General features: G+C 41.3%; 1 protein-coding gene across 1 annotated transcript in view; it reads left to right on the forward strand.

The window, feature by feature from the left end:
- Positions 1–598: 598 nt before the first annotated feature.
- The window catches only part of CD38 (CD38 molecule), a 62,876-nt gene continuing 40,262 nt past the window's right edge, over positions 599–23,212 (forward strand). Inside the window, exon 1 of the mRNA XM_002814614.5 lies at positions 599–929. Coding sequence (XP_002814660.1) covers positions 697–929 — 233 coding nt within the window. The 5' untranslated portion in view covers positions 599–696. The remainder of the gene's footprint in view (positions 930–23,212) is intronic.

Genomic DNA, 23,212 nt, shown 5'->3' on the forward strand with positions numbered 1-23,212 from the left:
CCATGTGCCAGGAATCGTGCTAAACACGTTGTAGATATCAACTCACTTAATCCTCGTAACAATCCCATGAAGTAGGTACTGCTACTATCCCGGATTTACATCTGAAGTACAGAGAGGTTAAGTAACTTGCCCCATGTCATCCAGCAAGAACTAAATTTGAACCCAGAGCTTAGCCACTGATGCCTCTTGAGAGAAGGAGTCAGACTTAAGTTGAGTCTTTAAAGGTGGTTGACCAGGCATTTGTCAGTTAAGAAAGAGAGGTAGGACATCCTTTTTCAGGCAGAGGGCATTGTGTGCACACACGTATAGAAGCGGGCAGCCCACCCTCATGCTTTCCAGGAAGCAAATGTGGCTCAGGTGTAAAGCGCCCGTTTGATGAAGGGAGTTAGCGGAGGGAGTATAAAGATGTACTGTCTGCCCCCTTAGGACATCTGCAGAGTTAAGGTGGCTGTTTCTCCCTGGAGGTGGAGTGGGTGGGTCACCGCACAGGAGCCTATAGTCGTTGGTCTTTTAAACTCTTATTGGTGTACCCAGCCACGGAACTCTGAGGCAAGGGGTTGGGGGTGGGAAGGGAAACAGAGAAAAGGCAAGTGAAACAGAAGGGGAGGTGCAGTTTCAGAACCCAGCCAGCCTCTCTCTTGCTGCCCAGCCTCCCGCCGGCCTCATCTTCGCCCAGCCAACCCCGCCTGGAGCCCTATGGCCAACTGCGAGTTCAGCCCGGTGTCCGGGGACAAACCCTGCTGCCGGCTCTCTAGGAGAGCCCAACTCTGTCTTGGCGTCTGTATCCTGGTCCTGATCGTCGTCGTGGTGGTCGCGGTAGTCGTCCCGAGGTGGCGCCAGCAGTGGAGCGGTCCGGGCACCACCAAGCGCTTTCCCGAGACCGTCCTGGAGCGATGCGTCAAGTACACTGAAATCTATCCTGAGATGAGGTGGGTTGGCGACTAAGGTGCACCGGTGGGCACTGCGGGGACAGCAGGGCCCCGCGCGCGGGGAAGCCGCCCGGATCGCCCGGAATCGGGCGTCTTCCTTGGCGGGTCAGCCGAGAGCCCGCCGGGTGGTGCTGAGTAGGGAGTCCCGGGCTCGGGGCTCCGCGGGCCGCTTGCAGGAGCAGCTGGCCTTGGCACCGAGCGTGCCCGCGGGGAGCGGGGGGGCGCTGCTCGGTGGCTCTGCTGCGTAGCCGGTGAACACTTGGCACCGATGCCCGCCTACTGGGCAAGATGCCCTGAGCCCAGCCCCTCGCCGGGCTGCAGCCCACCTTCGGCGCTCTCAGCCCCGCTTCACCGCTTCAGGGACAGAAAAGAACTCGCAGATGCAGGGGGTCGCTGACATTTTCAACTTTTTCTGCGGTTTCCGCCCGCTGTCTCTGACCCGAAAGTGCCCCCGGACGGTTACAGAGGACACTTGATTAAGTGGTTTGCAAAGCCTGTGGTAGGGGAGGAGGGTGTAGAAGGGCCAAACCACGGAACTTAGTTTTATTCATTTATATAAAGCACCACTCCGACTCTTTTTGCGCGGCCTGAAATGCATGTGACCAGAGAAGTAATTAACAAAACAATGGCAACTTCTAAAAACTAAGACATTAGTTTAGATGATAAGGCGCAGCAACTCGGTGAATCTGTACAAACCTTGGAAAAAAACCCACCACATTAGTCTATGGGACGTTCCAGTTTTCTCATGCTCCTTCCCAGCTACTAACCTCTCCTACAGGGAACAACTACTTTTTGGATTTGATTCCCAGGCCTCACTTTCACCGGGAAATTATCGTTGCTTGTAAAACAGAACAAGCCGGGAAGTCAAGCAGGGGGAGCTGCTACTTTACGCTCTGTGCTTGGGATAGCAAAATCCCGCATTTAAGCAATCCCAGGAAATAAGCAAAAAGACCTCCCTCGCCTCTCCGAGCACACTCAACAGTTCCGGTTGCAAAATGTTCGCCTCCTGGGATTCCCAGCGTTCCGTTAGTTCTATTTACACATAATTAGATACTTAATGGAGAGAGAAACTAGAAGTTGAGGCGTTCCTCCAGGCTGCATTGTAAAGTATGAAGTGAAATCCAAAATGAAATGGTAATGTTAGAAAGCAACCTCATTTAAAAAAAAAAAGTAACACTGGTCTTGAAGATCTTTCAATGTGAGTACATATAGATCTATCTCATTTCTTTTGATAGCCCGTAGTATTTCATAAACTAGATGCAACCATTTCCTATTGACAGGAAATTAACTTGTTTCCAATTTTTCAATCCCATTCATTCTTCCAACAAGTATCTGTTGAGCATCCACTATGTTCCAGACAGTGATCTAGCTACTGATGACACAAGAGTGAATAACAAAGTTCTCACTCATGAAATTTTCACCTTAGTTGGGAGAAACATGATGCAATTAAAATCTTCATACATATATTGTGTGTACATATGGGAGTATTTCTGTAGGATCGATTTCTAGTGATGGAATTGCTGAGTAAAAGGGAGAATTACGCATATTTTAAGTTTTGATTTTTCCAAATTCCAGGTATTCCAAATATCCTCCAAAATAGTTGTGCCATTTTACTCTCCCATCATCAGTCTATCAGAGGGGATGCTTTCCCACAATCTCTTCAATGCTGAATATTTTCAACTTTTTAATTAAGAGAAAAAAGAGCATCTAATTGTTCCCTCAGTATCAGTGAGTCTAAGCATCTTGTATATGTTTATTTGCCATTTATATTTTTTTCTGTAATTTTCCTGTCCAGATACTTGATACTTTCTATTGAGCTGCTTATTTATTTATTAAGGGAGATTTTTATATATTTTAGATAATATTCACACACACACAGTCTTACAGCCACATCCCTGAAATCTTGACCTTGTAAACATGTTTTACTGGCAGCACTCTGGACTCAATCATTGCCTTGAGACTATTTCTTTTTCGATATTCTTTGGAAAGACTAAGAATGACAGTTTTATTTTCAAACCCAACAAATCCTTGCATGGAAATGTTTGCTCTTGATTCTGCTTTTAAAAAATAAATAATTACTTTCTCTCTTTCTTTCTGCACCTTATTAGACACAGCTAAAAGAAGTGAGTTGGACCAGGCACTGTGGCTCACACCTGTAATCCCAGCACTTTGGAAGGCCCAGGCAGGTGGATCACTTAAGGTCAGGAGTACAAGACCTGCCTGGCCAACATGCTGAAACTCCGTCTCTACTAAAAATACAAAATTAGCCGGGTGTTGTGGCACATGCCTGTAATCCCAGCTACTCTGGAGACTGAGGTGGGAGAATCGCTTGAACCCAGGAGGAGGAAGTAGTACTGAACCGAGATCCAGCCTGGGCAAGAGAGTGAGACTCCGTCTCAAAACCAAACCAAACCAAAAAAAGAAGTGAGTTGGCACTTTCAACATTCTGCCTGGAAATCTCCTTACCAAACCTATAAGATCATTAGGTATATTTTCTGCACGTTGTATTGTGACAGGTGAGAGTGCTACCAAACTTTTTACCAGGACATAATACGGGCTGCTTTTCTTCTAGTTGCTAACAATTTCCCCCAAGTCCATCTTGCCTGCACTAACAGTCTCCTGTAGACCTCTCCTCTCCTGCCTGTCACACATTCCTAGTACTAATGCTACAGTATAGTAGTAAGGGTCTCCAGAGAAACAAAATTTATGTAACATAATACAAATACACTAATAGAGAGAAAGAGATTTTAAGACATTGGCTTATATCATTGTGAAGTCTGACATGCCCCAAATCTGCTGGACAGGCCAGCAGCCTGGAGACCCAGGGAAGAGTTGATGTTGCAGCTGGAGTCCAAAGGCAGTCTGTGGCAGAATTCTCTTTTACTCCTGGGACCTTGGTCTTTCTCTTAAGGCCTTCAACTGATTGGATGAGGCCCACCACCTCATGAAGGGTAATGTGCTTTACACCGAGTCTCCTGACTTAAAATCTAAAAAATACCTTCACATCACAACTAGATGCGTTTGACCAAATATCTGGATACCATGCCTGGGCGAATTGCCACTTAAAATTAATCATCACAGGGCGAAGGACATGAACAGACACTTCTCAAAAGAAGACATTTATGCAGCCAAAAAACACATGAAAAAATGCTCACCATCACTGGCCATCAGAGAAATGCAAATCAAAACCACAATGAGATACCATCTCACACCAGTTAGAATGGCAATGATTAAAAAGTCAGGAAACAACAGGTGCTGGAGAGGATGTGGAGAAATAGGAACACTTTTACACTGTTGGTGGGACTGTAAACTAGTTCAACCCTTGTGGAAGTCAGTGTGGCGATTCCTCAAGGATCTAGAACTAGAAATTCCATTTGACCCAGCCATCCCATTACTGGGTATATACCCAAAGGACTATAAATGATGCTGCTATAAAGACACATGCACACGTATGTTTATTGCAGCATTATTCACAATAGCAAAGACTTGGAACCAACCCAAATGTCCAGCAATGATAGACTGGATTAAGAAAATGTGGCACATATACACCATGGAATACTATGCAGCCATAAAAAATGATGAGTTCATGTCCTTTGTAGGGACATGGATGAAATTGGAAATCATCATTCTCAGTAAACTATCGTAAGAACAAAAAACCAAACACCGCATATTCTCACTCATAGGTGGGAATTGAACAATGAGAACACATGGTCACAGGAAGGGGAACATCACACTTCGGGGACTGTTGTGGGGTGGGGGGAGGGGGGAGGGATAGCATTGGGAGATATACCTAATGCTAGATGACGAGTTGGTGGGTGCAGCGCACCAGCATGGCACATGTATACATATGTAACTTACCTGCACGTTGCGCACATGTACCATAGAGCCTAAAGTATAATAATAATAATAATAATAATAATTTTAAAAAATTAATCATCACATACATGTTTTAAGGTTTTGTTACACAAGACCTCACTTCCAAGTATCACTTTCTGTTTTGGTCATCAGTTGCTGCATAATAAACAACCACCCTAAAATTTATTGACTTAAAACAACAATCATTTATTGTCTGTCATGGTTCTGTGGTTTGACTGGGATCAGCTGAGTGGCCTGTTTCACTTGGCGTCAGCTGGGGATGTAGGCATCTGCAAAATTGTCTTGGCAGGAACATCCAAGATGTCCCACTTAACACGATGGCTCCTGGGCTCAGCTGGGCTGCTCAGGCCTCCCTTCCTCTCTGTGTTGCCACAGGGCCTCTCTCTATCCATGTGACCTCTCCATATGGTCTCTCCCTGGTGTAGTTGAATTTCTTCAAGGTTTCTAAACTCTCAAAAGTGCAGCCTGGCAGGCCCGCTCAAAGCTTCAGATCCACAACAGGCACAGCTTCCCTTCCACAGATTCTATAGGTTAAAACAGTCACCGGATCAGCCCAGATTCAAAAGAAGGAGAAACAAACTCCACCCCTCCATGGAGGAAGCAGCAAAAATAATGTAGACAGCTTTTACCCTTCACATCTGGATTTGTTAGCTTTTCTGTTTTCATTTTCTTCTGGTCTTTCGTCCTTCTGTTACACTTACTGCTCTATTTTACTACCTTTTATCAATTAGCTTTTAAGATGATAAAAATCTAATACATGCCTCCTGGAATGTCTTCTTGAGCCTAGGGACTTTTGTTTAGTGATATATCTTGAGGACCTAGAATAGTGCCTGAAATGTAACAGGCATTAAATATTTGGCTGAATTAAATGAATGGCATATAAGCCAGGGTATTAAAAATAACATAAACAGAGTCATAATAAATATACTTCCCCAGTGAACGATTTAATACCATTACTCCCCAAACCCTCAATTTCTGTCTTGAGCATAGAAACTGTTAATTTTTCCTTTGTGTAGTAGCTCCTTAGTATTTCTTTAGAGGTTGTAGCACTTTATCTTCCTCACTGGTCCTTTTCCTTGGTTTTCCTTTTCCAAAAATCTCTCAACAATTTCCCCCAAGTCCATCTTGCCTGCACTAACAGTCTCCTTTAGAACTCTCCTCTCCTGCCTGTCACACACTCTTAGTACTAATGCCACGGTATAGTAGTAAGGGTCTCCAGAGAAACTCACTTTCTGCAAGTTTTTTAGTGTGGGTAGATGAGTATTTAAGCTTGTTCTTGGCGTTACCAGGTTGGTTCTTTGAGTTGAACCAGGGGCATTACATGCGGAATATTCTTGAACAGATCACCTCTGGTTCTGTTGTCTCAAGGGCCACACACACACAAGAGCTGCCTTCTGACTAAGATGGCTCTGGGCATATGAGACCTGAAAGACACATGGCCAAGACTCAACAAAGCGTTTGCTGACTGTCAGCGCTGACAGCATCTCGGTACTGTGGGAGGGAGCCCAGTGTCTGGTGATAGTCAGGACGGACCCAGGTGATGTCAGGGGTGGGGTGGGACCTGCAGGAGGGAATGGAGAGCCAGCACCTAGGGGAAGCTGGGCATTTAGGGAGATATCCAGAGAGTGTAACTTCAGTTCCACTAATCTCCTCATCTGGGTGAAAACCAGCCCTCTCCATGAATGATGGTGATTGCAGGTACTGATGATAGCTGCAGACTGCTGGTGGTCTAGGCAAGCATTCAGGGATGGGAGCAGGCATTTCTGAGAGCTCCCCTTACCCCTGCCCCAAGACAAGGTGGGGGCCCTGTGGGGAGTGACTATTTTATTCACTTCTGCATCTCCAGTTGTCTAACACATTGCTTATCACCTAATAGTCTCTTAATAGAAGCTTGCTAAATTGAGCTGCCTTGAGTCCACATCATGCTGGTTAAACATAAATAGAAATTGTGGGAGACTTAATCAGAGAAAATCTTTCATCTGTCTTACCTTACGTTCTAATGATCACTTCTGTGCCCACGAGGACTATCTTTTCTGATTCATGTTCATGTCGATTTCTTTTTTATTTAACTTCCTCTTCGAAATTTCTGGCAGGATTTCTTGGGAGCCAATTCTCCATTTTTACTTCCCCATGCCTCCCATTTTAATGACTGTAGGATTTTCTCACGGTCTACTCAGCAAAACTTGTTAGTACAACATGTGCAAAATAGCAAATTTATGCAAACACTTAGCAAAGACTTAGCTGTCTGCCTAGTGCTAGGGTGAGACATGGGAGATTCACAAATGAAGAAACACAAGCATTGATCTCCAGGATCCTGCAGTGGGAGGTACGCGGAGGACCAACCTGGGAACAGAGCAATGCAGCACCATGTGATCTGTAATGACAAAGAGGCCTGTACACAGCCAAGAGGTCACTGAGGAAGGAGCCATTGCTTCTGTGCAGTTAGTGCTGCACTAGATTCTGCAGGGATGTAAGGGCTGTACCCCTAATCAAACAAGAAAGACTATGTGAATTGCTGAATATGTGAGTGGAGTGCCAGCACAATGCCATGGAGATGCAGACGTGCCCCATGTGGTGGGGCAGAGTCAGGAAGCACTTTAAGAAAGAAATAGCATTTCAGGTCTTCTTTTAAAGGTAGAATTTCAACAAGAGGGTGCTCTAAGAGTGTGTGCTACCCTGCTGAGAAAATCCTGGTGGTCAGATAAGATGCTACTGCCAGGGAAGATTGGCCAATTGACTGACTAAACCCTTAAAGGTTTGGGGATCTTGGGAAGGATTCTGCTGGTGAGAGGGTCTGGACTTCCTCTTGGTCTGTCCACACCTGGACCTTCTCAGCACACAAGAGACTATGAGGGTGGCCATTTTGCACAGGACAGAATTCCAGCATGTTTTCCCCCTGGAGTGATGGAATGACCACCTGCTCAACATCAGTGTCCCCACTGAGACCATGAGATTCATTAGAGTGCTGGAAAGCATCATGCTTACCTGTGTCTTCTCAATGCTTAGTGTTATGATTGAAGACTTCCTTCAGTCCTACCTTTTGTTCTGGAGTTCTAAGAATCTTAGGTGCTGACCAGGCACAGTGGCTCACACCTGTAATCCCAGCATTTTGGGAGGCAGACGCGGGTGGATCACGAGGTCAGGAGATTGAGACCACCCTGGCAAACATGGTGAAACCCCGTCTCTACTAAAAATACAAAAATTAGCCGGGTGTGGTCGCGTGCACCTGTGGTCCCACCTACTCAGGAGGCTGAGGCAGGAGAATCGCTTGAACCTGGAGGCGGAGGTTGCAGTGAGCTGAGCTCACGCCACTACACTCCAGCCTGTATCACACAGCAAGACTGTCTTAAAAAAAATAAATAAAACTCAGGTGCACCTGAGACAGATTGAATGTGGAAGGGGAAGTGAAACAGGCCTTTGAGGTGTGGGGCCTGGGTGCTGCTGTAGTTACAAATGGGGAAGTGAGACTATAGGTCTCAGTTACCTGTGGAAGGAAGGGTAGAGCGGAGTACTTACGCAAATTAGCTAATTCTGGGGGCTTGGGGTGCCACCAGGATATCAGGGAGAATACAGCCAGGGAATAGAATCTTCTTGAAGCAAAGGCTGTTTGGAAGCCCCCAGAGTGGATGAAAAGGATCAGTGGGAAACAACAGATATCAGGAGAGGGAGAAGAAGATACCTATTTCTATGCCTTTTGGCCTCGTGTTTTGCTTCAGACACTGTTCCCAGGAAGGTCAGTGGAACCCACTGCTCAAGACACACACTTGCTCCTTGTTCTGGTGTCATAATAGCTGCAGGAAGTGGTGGTGTTCAGCCTGGAGAACGTTCCTTTTCTTTTTTTTTTATCACAATAAACACTCATGGCTTCTCTGCTTCCTCCTTTCCTCTTTGTCTTAGGACTCTTGAAAAACAGCTGCCAAATGTCAGTTTAGATATTTTGGAGGAAAAAAGGTTGGGAATCAATGTTTACAGGTTGCCTGCAATGTGCTGCAAACTCCATAGTTGGTTCTTTTTAAACTTTCTCCGAATCCTGTCGGGGAAGTCCCAGGAACCACACCTTAGTGTGTCCGGAATTTGTGGGTTCTTATTCTCATTAACTACAAGAATGAAGCTGCAGACCCTCACGGTGAGTGTTACAGTTCTTAAAGGTGGTGTGCCCAGAGTTTGTTCCTTCTGATGTTCGGACATGTCCAGAGTTTCTTCCTTCTGATGGGCTCATGGTCTCGCTGGCTCCAGGAGTGAAGCTGCAGACCTTCATGGTGTTACAGCTCTTAAGGTGGCGTGTCTGGAGTTGTTCGTTCCTCCCATCTGGAGTTGTTCATTCTTCCTGGTGGGTTCATGGTCTCGCTAGCCTCAGGAGTTAAGCTGCAGACCTTCGCTGTGAGTGTTACAGCTCATAAAAGCAGTGTCTGGAACCAGAGAGTGAGCAGCAGCAAGATTTATTGCAAAGAGCAAAAGAACCAGGCTTCCACCAGGTGGAAGTGGACCCCAGCCGGTTGCCAGTGCTGGCTCCTGCAGCCTGTTTTTATTCCCTTATCTGGGCCCACCCACATCCGGCTGATTGGTTCATTTTACAGAGAGCTGATTGGTCTGTTTTACAGAGAGGTGATTGGTCCATTTTTGACAGGGTGCTGATTGGTGCATTTACAAACCTTGAGCTAGACACAGGGTGCTGATTGGTGCATTTACAAACCTTGAGCTAGACACAGAGTGCTGACTGGTGTATTTACAATCCCTTAGCTAGAGGTAAAGATTCTCCAAGACCCCAGTAGATTAGCTAGACACAGAGCACTGATTGGTGACTTTACAAATCTTGAGCCAAACACAGAGTGCTGATTGGTGTATTTACAATCCCTTAGCTAGACATAAATGTTCTCCAAGTCCCCACTAGACTCCGAAGCCCAGCTGGCTTCACCTAGGGGATTCTGCACCCGGTGGCAGGCGGAGCTGCCTGCCAGTCACGTGCGGTGCACCCGCACTCCTTAGCCCTTGGACGGTGGATGGGACGCACCTGAGCAGGGCACGGTGCTCGTCGGGGAGGCTTGGGTGGCACAGGAGCCCACGGCCGGTAGGGTGGTGGGAGGCTTGGGCATGGCGGGCTGCAGGTCCCAAACCCTGCTCGGCGGGGAGGCAGCTGAGGCCCACCAAGAATTCGAGTGCAGCGGCGGCGGGCCAGCACTGCTGGGGGACCTGGCACACCCTCCACAGCTGCTGGCCTGGGTGCTAAGCCCTTCACTGTCTGGGGCTGGTGGAACCCGCTGGCTGCTCAGAGTGCGGGGCCCGGGTAGCCCACGCCCACCCGGAGCTCGTGCTGGCCCACGAGCGCCTCTCCCTCCACACCTCCCCGCAAGCAGAGGGAGCCGGCTCCGGCCTGGGCCAGCCCAGAGAGGGTCTCCCACAGTGCAGCGGTGGGCTGAAGGGCTCCTCAAGCGTGGCCAGAGTGGGCACGCTGAGGCCGAGGAGGCGCTGAGAGCGAGCGAGGGCCACCAGCACATTGTCACCTCTCATTAGGGTTGGGGAAATGGACCCTGAGAGAGATTAAGTAATTTGGTGATATGCTATAGTCACGCTGGCTATGTAATTTATGGAGCCTAGTGCAGAATGAAAATGTGGGGCTTATTTTTCAAAAAGCAGGAAACAGCTTTTCTTTCTTCCAGGGTCTCTTCCTCCACCTGCCATGGTGGTGTTTGGTTGCTATTTAATGTTGAGCCGTCTTGGGCACAGGGATACTTGCAGGGACAGGGTGTCTGCTAATTTTTCTGTAGACCTCAAAGGTGAGTCCTGAGGCTTCAGGGTCACTGGCCTCCTTTTAGGGAGCCACGACGCCTTGTCTTTGTACTTCAGGAATCATTACGAATCTCTGTAGGTAAAGCGGCAGAATGCCACGTCCTCTCCTGGTTGCCAGGACGTGTTCATTGTGGTTTGATTGCTGGGTCTGTCCTGCAGACCCAGGCTGAGTGACAAATGAAAGGAGTACTCAGACACAGGTATGCAGTGAAAGAGCGGCTAGGGGACTGCCGAAGAGTCAGCAGTCTCGATAAACTGGAGCTGCTCGCTTTCATTCAGTACAGACATAATGCAGAAAGCCTGGAGCCAACGCAATCTGTGGGTGTTTAACATCGTTGTTCTGCCTTGCAGGGAGCAGTCTCGCCGGAGGATGATCAAAGGTCGGTTTCCGGAAGTAAACAAGCTTATTTAGACAAACTCCCCTACATTCCCTTGTACCTTCTCCTCGCCCTCTGCGTCAGGGTAAGAGAACAGCTGCCTTCAGCTTATTCTCCCTTGAAGCTTTGCAGAGCCTTGTGACCTTTCAAAAGGTCTGCTGCTTTCCCTATGGGTTCTCCCACTACTCTGACCGATCTCCTATATTTGATCTCACCTTAACAATCACTTCTTAGAGCTGGGTCACGAAGTATGCAGCATGCACCTGGCACTCCTAATACTGTGCCCATGATGGGCATTGCTGATTGTTCAGAGCATATTGGATGAGCCTGGTTCAGCCTCAGAATCTTCCACCCAGTGCACCATGGAGATGCTACCAATTGGTTGGAGTTGCTCTGAGAGGTGACATTTCCTTGTGATTCTGCATTAGAATCATGTTGTTTGTCAGCCGAAACAGGGAAACCTGCCACATTATCCGCCCCCAGGAAGATACCATCATCATTCCATGCACCTTCAGTCCTGGGAGCTTACTTTAAAAAGAAGTGACAGACATATGAGCGCAGGTCCCCAAACAGAGGGGTGGCAGGATGAGGAGCCAGATGAAGAGGGTCAAGGGCCTGGGGCTGCTTGGCTTGGATGAATCTGATGAGAGGTGGGGTGCATCTAACTGTTCTCTGCTGATGAAGAACAGACTTGTTGCACGGGGGTAGGTGTGTGCTGTGTAAACACACATCAGAATCAGGACCCCGAATAGTGAATAGGCAAAGTAACAGCTGAATTTGCCCAGCTCATCACAATTTAACATCAGTTTTCAAAAAGTTAAGAGCGTGGCTTTCATAGCATGCAGAATCAACACACATCAAAGACTGATTTACTCATTTATGAAGGAATCAGCAAAATGACAAACTTAGTTCAGAGGATATTTTGAGGCACTGAGTAGATATAAAACTGGTTAATGTTTCTCAGGGCAATAAAAAGCTATAAACGTTGGGGATTTCTTTTTCATCAGACAGAAATTATTTGCATACTTAACAGAAAAGATCTCCAAGTTACCATCTAACTTCATAAGGTTAGAATAAAACTTCATAGAGTTATTAATGAATGGTAAATAGAAAAGACAAACAAATATATGTTTTACCAGATAATTAAATAATTCTTGGTAAACTTGGCAAACAGTACCCCAGTGTGACTCTGAAAAGACATACTGCCCATCTTTTTGCCTTATTTCTACGTTTTAGGTATTTTTGTAACATATCTATTCAATAAATATGTATTGAGCTCCTATGATGTCCCAGAAACTCTTTTAGATCCTGGAGATGTAGCAGTAAACAAAACAGATGAAATTCTTGCTCACATGGAGCTTATATTCTAGTAGGGGAGACAGACATTGAGTGAAACAGAAAAATACATAGTATGGCAGATGGTGGAAAGTATTAAAAAGAGTGCTGTGTGGTGTTTACAACTTACTCATTTATGAAGGAATCAGCAAGATGATAAACTCAGTTCAAAGAACATCTTGAGGCATCGAGTAGATTTAAAAGTGGTTAGTTTCTCAGGGCGATAAAAAGCCATAAACTTTGGGGATTTCTTTTTTAGGTATGGAAACCTAAAATAAAGAAGATGCTATGGTTTGCACATTTGTCCCCTCCGAAACTCATGTCTGAAATGTAATCCCAGAAGTGGCAGGATGAGTGATTGGCCCTTTAGGAGGTGATTGGGTCATGAGAGATCTGCCCTCATGAATGGATTAATCCATTCATGGATTACTGATTAATATGCAAATGGGTTAATGGATCAATGGGTTATCCTTGGAATGAAATGGCAGGCTTTACAAGGAGAGGAAAAGGGACTTGAGCTAGCATGCTCACCCTCCTCACCGTGTGATGCCCTGCCCTGCCTCAGGACTCTGCAGAGTTCTGGTAAGCAAGAAGGCTGTCACCAGATGTGTCCCCTAAACCTTGGACTTTTTGGCCTCTATAACTTTAAGGAATAAATTCATTTTTAAAATGAATTACCCAGCTTCAGGTATTTTGCTGTGAGCAACAGAAAGTGACTAAAACAGAAGGCTTTACTGGAAGGTGGCCTCTTAGCAAAGACCTAGAGAAAGAGGGAGAGCAAAACATAGAAATATCTGGGGAGAACATCCTAGGTAAAAGGAACAGCAAGTGCAAAGGCCTCGAAAAGCAGCAAGCCAGCCAGTGTGTTTGGAATGTTCTTTTATGAAAAATTTCCAAGATATGTAAAACTAGGGCTAATAATACAATTAACCCCTACTTACCCATTACTCAACTTCAACAACTATCAACATTCTGCTGTTCTTATTTCATCTATTTACCCATTTTAAAAAAAGTATACTTTAAAGCAAATTCCAGGGTTTATATAATTTTGTCTGTAAATCTTTCAGTCTGTATCTCTAAATCTTTCAGTCTGTAACTCTAAAAAGAACATTAAAAAACACAACTATCATACCATCATCCTACCTGACACAACCAAGTAATTTTTCATATCCAATATTGATCAGATGTTTAATTTTCCATGATTTTCTTTAAAATGTAGTTTTATAATTGATTTGTTCTAATCAAGATTTGCACATTGCATTAAAAATATATGTATCTTAAATTTCCTTTAATTTACAACCATTTCCCTCCCCCATTTAAGAATGCATATTAATTTATTAAACAGACTGGGCAATTCATCTTGTAGAATTTCCCACCTTCTGGGTTTGGCCAATTACATCCTTGTGGTGTTATTTAAAATCCTCCTCTATTCCCTTTATTATCTGTTGACTGACAGCTTGGCCAATCAGAATCACTTGAACGAGCTGATTACACCCCCTCTTTCTGAAACGTTTTCTTCCCTTGAGTCTGTACACACTGTTGACTTCCAAATTTATATCTCCAGCCCAGACCTCTCTCCAGTACTTCTGCTTGCTACTGTTTTTCATAACTTTCTGATTTTTTTAGTATCCAATGCTAGAAAATATATCCATTTAGAGAAAGAGACAAATAAAGTATGAGCTCATATTGATAATTTCGTTTCAAAGTAAAGGGAACAAAGTTTTTATTTAACATTTTAATTTTATGCTTGTTTCTCTTTTACACTGAAAATCTTAGTTCCCAATGACATTAATATAATTATGCATTTACTTCCCATATATATGTTGTATATAATTGTTTTATATATACATATGTGCATATATATTATTGCTAATGAAATGTCTACTGAATGATATAAGTTTTCTCTGTGATTCTTTTGGTCCTTGGGACACAGGACTTATCCCACTAGTGATGTGTAGTCAAAATACTATGTACCAGTGTTTGATACCTTAATTAAAGGATCTCTCTGGCTGCTGCATTGAGAACAGATGGTAGCAGGACAAGGACATCAGCCTGGAAGCCATTTGGAAGCTCTTTAGTAATTCAGATAAGAGATGATTTTGGCTTGGATGGTGATGGATGATGTTGAGAAGTGGGTGGATTCTGGATACGTTTTGAAAGTAGGTCCCATGTGATTTGCCATGGGCTAATATATGGAATGTGAGAGAAAAAGAAGAAACAACAATGCTTCCAAGATTTTGGGGCAGAGGTACTGAAAAAATGAATTTCCATTTATCAGAAAGAGAAAGACTGTGGTAAAGCAAGTTGGGAAGGAAACAGCAGCTCTGTTTTCCACATTCAGTAACCCTCCCTTATCTAGGGTTTCACTTTCTGCAGTTTCACTTATCCATGGCCAGCCATGGTCTGAAAATATTAAATGGAATATTCCAGAAATAAACAACTCATAAGTTTTAAATTGAGCACTCTTCTGAGTAGCGTGATGAAATCTCATGATGTCCTGTTCTCTTCTGCCCTGGATGTGAATCATCCCTTTGTCCAGCATATCCATGCTGCATATTTTACCTGCCTGTTACTTGCCTAAGCAAGTAGACGGCTACTTGCGTATCCATCTCAGTTATCAGATTGAAAAAGCAGTACATATACATAGGGTTTAGTACTATCTGCAGTTTCAGGCATCACTGAGGGGCTTGGAACATAACCTGGCAGATAAGGGAGACTACTGTCTTAGTGGAGATGTTGACCAGAAGCCTGGTTCATATGAGTTTGGGGGTCCTGGAGAGAGGTCTGGGCTGGAGATATAAATTTGGAAGTCAACAGCGAATACAGACACAAGGAAAGAAAACATTTCAGAAAGAGGGGGTATAATCAGCTTGTTCAAGTGATTCTGATTGGCCAAGTAAGATGAAGATTGGAAATTGACCAATGGATTGGTGACTTGGCAAGGTCAGTTTGGGAGGAGTGGTAGTGATGAAAGCTTATGTGGAACAAATTCAAGAAAAAAAACAAATAAGAAGAGAGAGGAATTAGAAGTTGTTGTGCACAGACAACTGTTGCAGGAGGTTTTGCTGGCCAGGGGAACAGAAATACAAGTGAAGTACTGACTGGATGTTTTCCAAAACATGCAACTTAGTTTTCATAGAAAAAAATGGTTTTTCTTTTTCTACTTATTCAATTTTGTGCACAATTTAATTAAATTATATAAGTAAAAACCACAAGCACGAACATGTTTATAAATAGGTAAATAAATAACAAAGTAGATGGAAACAAAAATTCTCACGTGTGCAAAAGAGTAGTTTATTAGCTGTCTAGAAGACAGAAAATTTGCTTTTATAGAGGGAATGAATAGTGTTGATTAGTATAGTGAGTCAGTTAAATAGGTATCAGTTGAATTTTTTGAGGCAATGAGTACATTTAGAATTGGCTAGGCATTATTTTTGCCATTAAAGGAAACTCTTAGAAATAGATCAGGTCAGAAAACCACAAAGACAGTTTTCTTAAATAAGGGGATGGTGGGGAAAAAATGGATGTCAGATGCTGAGAAAAAAACAGGAAACTCAACAATAGGTGAAATCAAGAATTATTTTCGTGTGTGTGTGTGTATTTCACAGAAAGGGGCTGAAAGGGGAGGAATGGTTATATTCACAGATTTTTGTAGTTCATCTTAATAGGGAATAGGAGATTATCTTTTTTTCAGCAAAATATTACCAGCAAATGTCTATTCTGGAAAAAGAGGATAAGAATCTTGTATTTAAAGACCAAAAAGGTGAAAACTGAGGTCAGAAATTTAAAAAGTAAGTGTAGCAAGATGCTAACATTCTTATTCCCTCTAATAACTCTTCTTTTTAAAAAAATTATAAAAGTAAAACATGCCCGTTGAAGAACATTTGGATGAATACAAAAATATAGAAAAGAATGTAAAATCGCTTAAGCCCCAAAGTAGAATTCTAAATAGCGGAGAAACCCACAATTTAAAAAAATAAATAAGGAGCTCCACAAAAGGAAGATATATACCTGCTTAAATGGATGGCCTCGGCATAAGTAGTCTTATAGTTACAATTAATTTTTTTCTATTATGTGATGTTTTAAAAAATTGCTAAGCTCAGTTGTCTACTCCCTGCTAGAACGTATCAAACATGCTGCATCCACATAGTAGATGGTTATTCTACATTTTTGGTCTTTGGATGTTTTGAAGCAATTAGCAAAGTTTGATTTGAAGATACATTGTAAATTTCTGACGGCATATTTTTCTCTGGCCATGATCCATATTTGCCTTGATATTGTCCAAATGTTCATTTTATCTTATGACTATCAAGCAAATATTATAAAGTTATTTGTGAATTTGGCACTTCATAGATGAAATATTGTGAAATTCCGAATAAAACTGCTTCATTGATTATCTTGGTTCCTAAGAGAGATAGTTTATGAGTTAAATTATCTCTAGCAGTGTCTAAGTTGGCAGTAATTAAATCTCCGCGGGAATTCTTAATAAAGGCAAAGAAGGACTGAAAACACCTTGTTGAAACTGAGACAGATTTAAAACCACAAAAAAATGTAAGATTTAGTTAGTTGTTCACATTTTGGGGTCCTGCTTTTATGTGTTAATACTTTCAGATAAAAGTTTTTCAAAGGTAGTTTTGAACCCCAGGATCTGAATATATTAATTTATTTGTCTCTGAAAACTGTATACTTTGTGTTTCCCAGGTCTGGCTTTCTTCATTTTTCCACCTGAAGGAACTCCTTTTCCTCCTTCAGTATCCTCATATCCTCCTTCAATGTTTCTCAGTCAATATCTCCTCTCAATTTTTCCTTTTTAAAATTAAAAATTAAATTATTAACATTTTAAATACACTGAAATGTTCATGGAATAGAAGTACAAATACCCATTTACCCACCACATGGAGTTAATAGACAATAAAAATTTGCCATATTTGTTTTACATCTTTTTTCTAGTTTTTAAAGAAATAACATGTTACAAATAAAATCAAAATACTCCTTCCACCGATTTCCTTTTCTCCTGTCTCAGAGGCAAATACTGCTACTTGCTTCTCTTGTATCTTTTTAGAAATATTCTCTGCATATATAAGCATATATCCATATATTTTTCCACACATAGTATCTCTTCCGTGTCTTACTTTTTTTCATTCTACAATGTATCTTGATGATCAGTGTGGCTTTGTTTCATCCTAATAATTATATAGATTCCACTTTACAAATTTACTGTACTTTGGACTTGTATCTATGAACGTTTAGATTGTTTTAAACCTTTGGCAACATTACAGACAATGCTGCAATGAAATCTTTCTGTATGTATACATACGTGCATCTGTGTATAAGATAGAATTCTGGAAGTAGAATTGCTAAGTTAAAGTATATGCTACTTAATTTTGAAAAAGTTGTCGAACTTCTCTTCACAAGGCAATTATCTTCTTGAGGTAATGAGAACTCCTATTTCCCCATACCCATACTACACAGAGTATCTTCAAATTTTCTGATTTTTGCTGGTCTGATAAGGGAATGTTACCTCAGTTTAATCTTTATTTGCATTTACTATGTGTTTTTGCCCTGTAGAGTGAACTTTACTTTTCTAGCTAACAATATATTTTTGTGATTTTAATGACATCACTTTTGAGATTTACCCATGCTAATATATAAACTCGGGTTCCTCAATTTTAAGTGCTATTCAATAGTATCCTATTGAATGACCATACTACTCATTTATTTATTATTACCTACTTATTAATTAGTCTGTTATCTTTTTTGTCAGTTTTTGCTGGCATAAACAATGCTGAAGCATACATGTCTACTTGTGCATATGATTTTTTCCCAGTATGTTTAATAGAATGACTAAGGTTGTGAGGTGAGCCATCTTCACCTTTACTGGGTATGCTAGTGTGCTGCAGCTGCCGTGATAAAGTACCACAAGCTGGGTGGCTTCAACAATAGCAGTGTACTGTCTCACAGTTCTGGAGGCTGGAAGTCTAAAATCAAGGTGTCAGAAGGGTCGGTGCCTTCTGAAGGCTGTGAGAGAGAATCTGCTTCATGCCCTCTTCCAAGCTTCTGGTAACCTCAGGCGTTCCTTGTCTTGTTGATGGTGTTGTCCCAGTGTCTTCATATTGTCTTCTCTCTGTTTGTGTTTGTCTCTATGCCCAAATTTCCCCTTTTTATAAGGACCCAGTCGTATGGGATTAGGGCTCACCCTAATGATCTCATCTTAACTTGATCATCTGTAAAACCTTATTTCCAAATAAGGTCATTTTCTGAGGTACTGGGTGTTAGGGTTTCAACGTCTTTTGGGGGGGTAAAATTCAATGAATAACAACAGGTATACCAGTTAAGATGCTTTTGGCTGCAACTAACAGAACATTCAACTGAAAAGGTTTAAAATATATTCTAAATTTTAAACAAATGTTTTACAGAGATGAGTTCTGACTATGTTGCCCAGGCTGGTCTCAAACTCCTGGCCTCAAGCAATCCTCCCACCTTGGCTTCCCAAGGTGCTGAGATTACAAGCATGAGCCACAGAGCCTGGCCACTTTAAAATGTTGTTGACACACATAACAAGACCTCCAGAAGTGGGGTGGTCATAGGGTCGGTTCAGCAGCATAGTGATGGCCGAGGCTCTTTCCTTCCACTCTTCCATCTCCCTTGAGTGGCTTCAGCATTATGTCCTCATATACCTGGAACAGAGGGCAGGGAGAGGGGCAAGAGCACACCCCCATTTCAAGTCTCTTTTCATCCCAAAGTAACATATTTCCCAGCAGCCCTCTTCCAACCCTCTCTAGGCTTCTCCTTAAATTTCACTGGCCAGAATTGGACCATGCGGTTACCCAAAGCTATAAAAGAGGCTTGAGAAGTGAGAATTTGATATTTTGAATCATAATAGGAGACATGCTTTGCCAAAAGGAAAGAAGGGTAAAAGAAATCTTCTGGAGAGTACGGAACCAACTGCGTCTGCCACATTGCATATGGCCAAATGGTCACCAAATTTGTTGTATCACTTTATTTTCACAAAATTGGTGTAAAGTCCTCATTGCTATTCATCCTCGTCATCATTTGGAATTCTCAAATTTAAAAAAATGCCCATTTCCTTGTTGTTTTATTTTTTTAATTCCCTGATCATTAACACAAGTAATTATCTTTTTATGTGTTTATTTGTCATTCAGGTTTCTTCTGTGAAAAGCCTATTTCTGTCTTTTGCTTGTTCTTATGTTGAATTGTCTCTACACGTTCAGGATTCTAATCTTCTGTCAGTTATGTGGATTGCAAATATAGTCTCCCAGTCTATGGCTTAACTCTTGACTCTATATTTATGACGTTCCTTATTTACTGAAGATTTAAATATGATCAAATTTATGTTTTCTTTTAGGGTTGTGCCTTTTGTATCTTATTTAAGAACTGATTTCTTTAATGTGAGATCACAAAAGGGTTTTAAATATTCTAAAAATGTTAAACTTTTGCTTTTCATAGTTAGATCTTTGATCCGCTTGGAATTTATCTTTGTGTGTGGTGAAATTAGGAAGCCCATTTCATTTTTCCCCAGATGGATAGTCAGTTGTGTGAGTGCTGTTTATCAAATAATCCATCCTTTATCGAGGGTTATCTGATGCCACTTCTGTTGCATCTTGTGTTTCTTTATGTATGTCAGTTTATTTCTGGACTCACCAATCTGTTTTATGGTCTGTTTGTCGCTATACCACTGCCACGTTGTTTAAATTACTAATGCTTTGATATCCAGTAGAACATGTCTGCTTTCTGTTACTGGAGATAAATTTACATTTTTAAGAAGTTTATATAAATGGAATACATATCATGTACTCTTTTGTGTCTGAGTTGTATGTCTTTGTCATGATGTTTTTGTGATTCATCCATGTTGTATGTATTAATAGCTTGTTCCTTTTTATTATTGGGTCTATTGTGTGTATATATCACAATTTGTTTATTTATCTGTTGATAGACATTTGGCTTGTATTCAGTTTTTGGATACAATGAATATAGGTTCTACGAACATTAGTGTACAAGTTATTGTATGGACATACTGACAGAGCAGGAGCACCGTCCTCTTGGACAAACACTGCCACTTTAAGTGCCAGCTCCATTTTTAGCCTCATGCATCTCAGGGAAATCACTTTTCTTCTAACTACAAGTAGCCAGAAAGAGCAAACAGTAAAACACAGATAAAACAGCTCAGGCACAAAAGGAGGTGGGAGAAAAGTCTCTTGGGTAACTGCCAAACTTCACCCTCATACAGTGGGCCCCAGTAAAACAGTGGGCGTTAATAAACACATTATTTTCCCTTCAGGTGCACTAAAGTAGGGAAGCTAAAAGCAGACTCAGGGGGTATGCCTGCAGCTGCAGAAAAATGTATAAAAACAGCACACAACTCTCCCTCCCAAATAAGCACAACAAAAAACACAAAAGCAGTCCAAGCCTCTAATAAACTCTCCTATCCTAAATCCTTAAAAACTCTTAGTCTGTAAGAGAGTGTGCCTTTGACCTAGCTCAGCCAAAAGCTCCTCACGGGTTTGTTTTCTCTAAAATAAACCTGTCTTAACTGGCAAGCCACCTTTCGTGTTTCTTTCCTCTTTCTTTAATTCTTACACATACTGTTTTATTTCTCTTGAGTGAACACCCAGAAATAGAATAGCTGAGCCATATGGTAGGTAAGTTGATTAACTTTTTGAGAAACCACCAAACTGTTTTATAAGGCAATTGTATAGTTTTACATGTGTAGCATCAGTGTGTGAATATTCTAGTTGTTCTACGTCCTTGTTAACATTTGGTATTGTCAGACTTTTAAATTTTAGCCATCTAAAAATTTATAGTGTTATTTTATGGTGGTTGTAGTTTGCATTTTCCCCATGACTAATGATGCTGAGGATCATCTCATAGGCTTTTTGAAGTATGTGTTCAAATCTTTTGCCCATCTTTAAAAATTAGGGTTTTTTTTTTTTGTACGAATACTTGGAAATTAAGCAACATACTTCAGAATGACCAATGGGTCAATGAAGAAATTAAGAAAAATAAAAAAACTTACTGAAAATAATGAAAATATATCTAACAAATAAAAATTGATACACAAAATACCAAAATCTATGGAATACAGTAAAAGCAGTACTAGGAGGAAAGTTCAGAGTAATGATTGCCTACGTCAAAAAAGTAGAAAGATTTAAAACAAACAACAGTGAACCTCAGGAAACTACAAAAGCAAAACAACAACAACAACAACAACAACAACAAAACCCCCAAACTCCAAATTAGTAGAAGGAAGTAAATAAAAAAGGTCAGAACAGAAATAAATGAAATAGGTTGGAAAAGTAATACAAAAGATCAACAGAATGAAAAGTTGTTTTTAAAAAAAAAATTGACTAAGCATTACCTAGACTAAGAAAAAAGAGGGAAGAGCCAAATAAATGAAAAAGGAGATGTTACAATTGATACCACAAAAATATAAAGGATCATAAGAGACTATTATGAACACCAATAAATTGGAAAACCCAGAGGAGATAGATAAATTTCTGGGCACCTACAACCTACCAAGATTGAACCAGGAAGAGATACAAAATCCGAAAAGACCAATAACAAGTATTGAGGAACCTCAATAATAATGTTTATTAAACAACAATAAAAAGTTTCCCAATTAAAAAAAAAAAGCTCAGGACTGGATGGCTTTACTGCTGGATTCTACCAAACTTTAAAAAATAACTACCAATTCTTCTCAAACTATTCCAAAAAATTGAAGGGAAGAGAATTCTTCCAAACTCATTCTGTAAGGCCAGAATTAACCTGATGCAAAACCAGACAAGGACACAACAACAAAAAAAGAATATTGCAGGCCAGTATCCCTGACGAACATAAATGGAAAGTTCCTCAACAAAATACTAGCAAACTGAATCCAACAGCACATTAATAAGATTATTTACTAAAACCAGGTGGGATTCATTCAAGGGATGCAAGAGTGGTTCAACATATGCAAATCAATAAACATAATACATCCCATCAACAGAATGAAGGACAAAAATCATATGATCACCACAATAGATGCAGAAAAACAGTTGATAAAATTCAGCATCCCTCCATGATAAAAAGTCTCAAACAATTAGGTTTAGAAGAAGGAACACACTTCATCTTAATAAAGGCCATATATGACAAATCCACAGCTAATATTGTACCGAACGGGGAAATGTTGGAAATTTTTTCTCTAAAAACTGGAACAAGATAAGGATGCTTACCCTCACTACTCTTATTCCACATAGTATTGGAAGTTCTAGCCAGAGTAATTAGTCAACAGAAAGAAATAAAAGACATCCAAATTTGGAAGGAATAAGTCAAGTTGACCATGTTTGCAGATGACATACTCTTACCTATAGAAAAATCTAAAGACTCCACCAAAAAACTCTTAGAATTGATATACAAATTCAGTAAAGTTGTGAGATACAAAATCAACATACAAAAATCAGTAGCATTTTTATACACCAATAATAAACTATCTGTAAAAGGAACCCCACTTACAATAGCTACCCCTCCCCCCAAAAAAACCCCACCTAGGAGTAAATTTAACCAAAGAGGTGAAAGATCTCTAGAATAAAGACTACGGAACACTAATAAAAGAAATTGAAGAGGACATAAAAAATTGGATAGATATCCCATGTTCATGGATTGGAAAAATTAATATTGTTAAGATTCCATACCACCCAAAGGAATCTACAGATTCAATGCAATCTCTATCGAATTTTCAATGGCATTTTTCACAGAAATGGAAAAAAAGATTCTTAAATTTGTTAGGAACCATAAAAGACCCCCAATAGCCAAAGCAATTGTTTGTTTTATTTTATTTTATTTCATTTCATTTCATTTCATTTTTGAGACAGTCTTCCTCTGTCACCCAGGTTGGAGTGCAGTTGCATGATC

This window comes from Pongo abelii, chromosome 3 (genome assembly GCF_028885655.2).
Source record: "Pongo abelii isolate AG06213 chromosome 3, NHGRI_mPonAbe1-v2.0_pri, whole genome shotgun sequence".
Lineage (NCBI taxonomy): Eukaryota > Metazoa > Chordata > Mammalia > Primates > Hominidae > Pongo > Pongo abelii.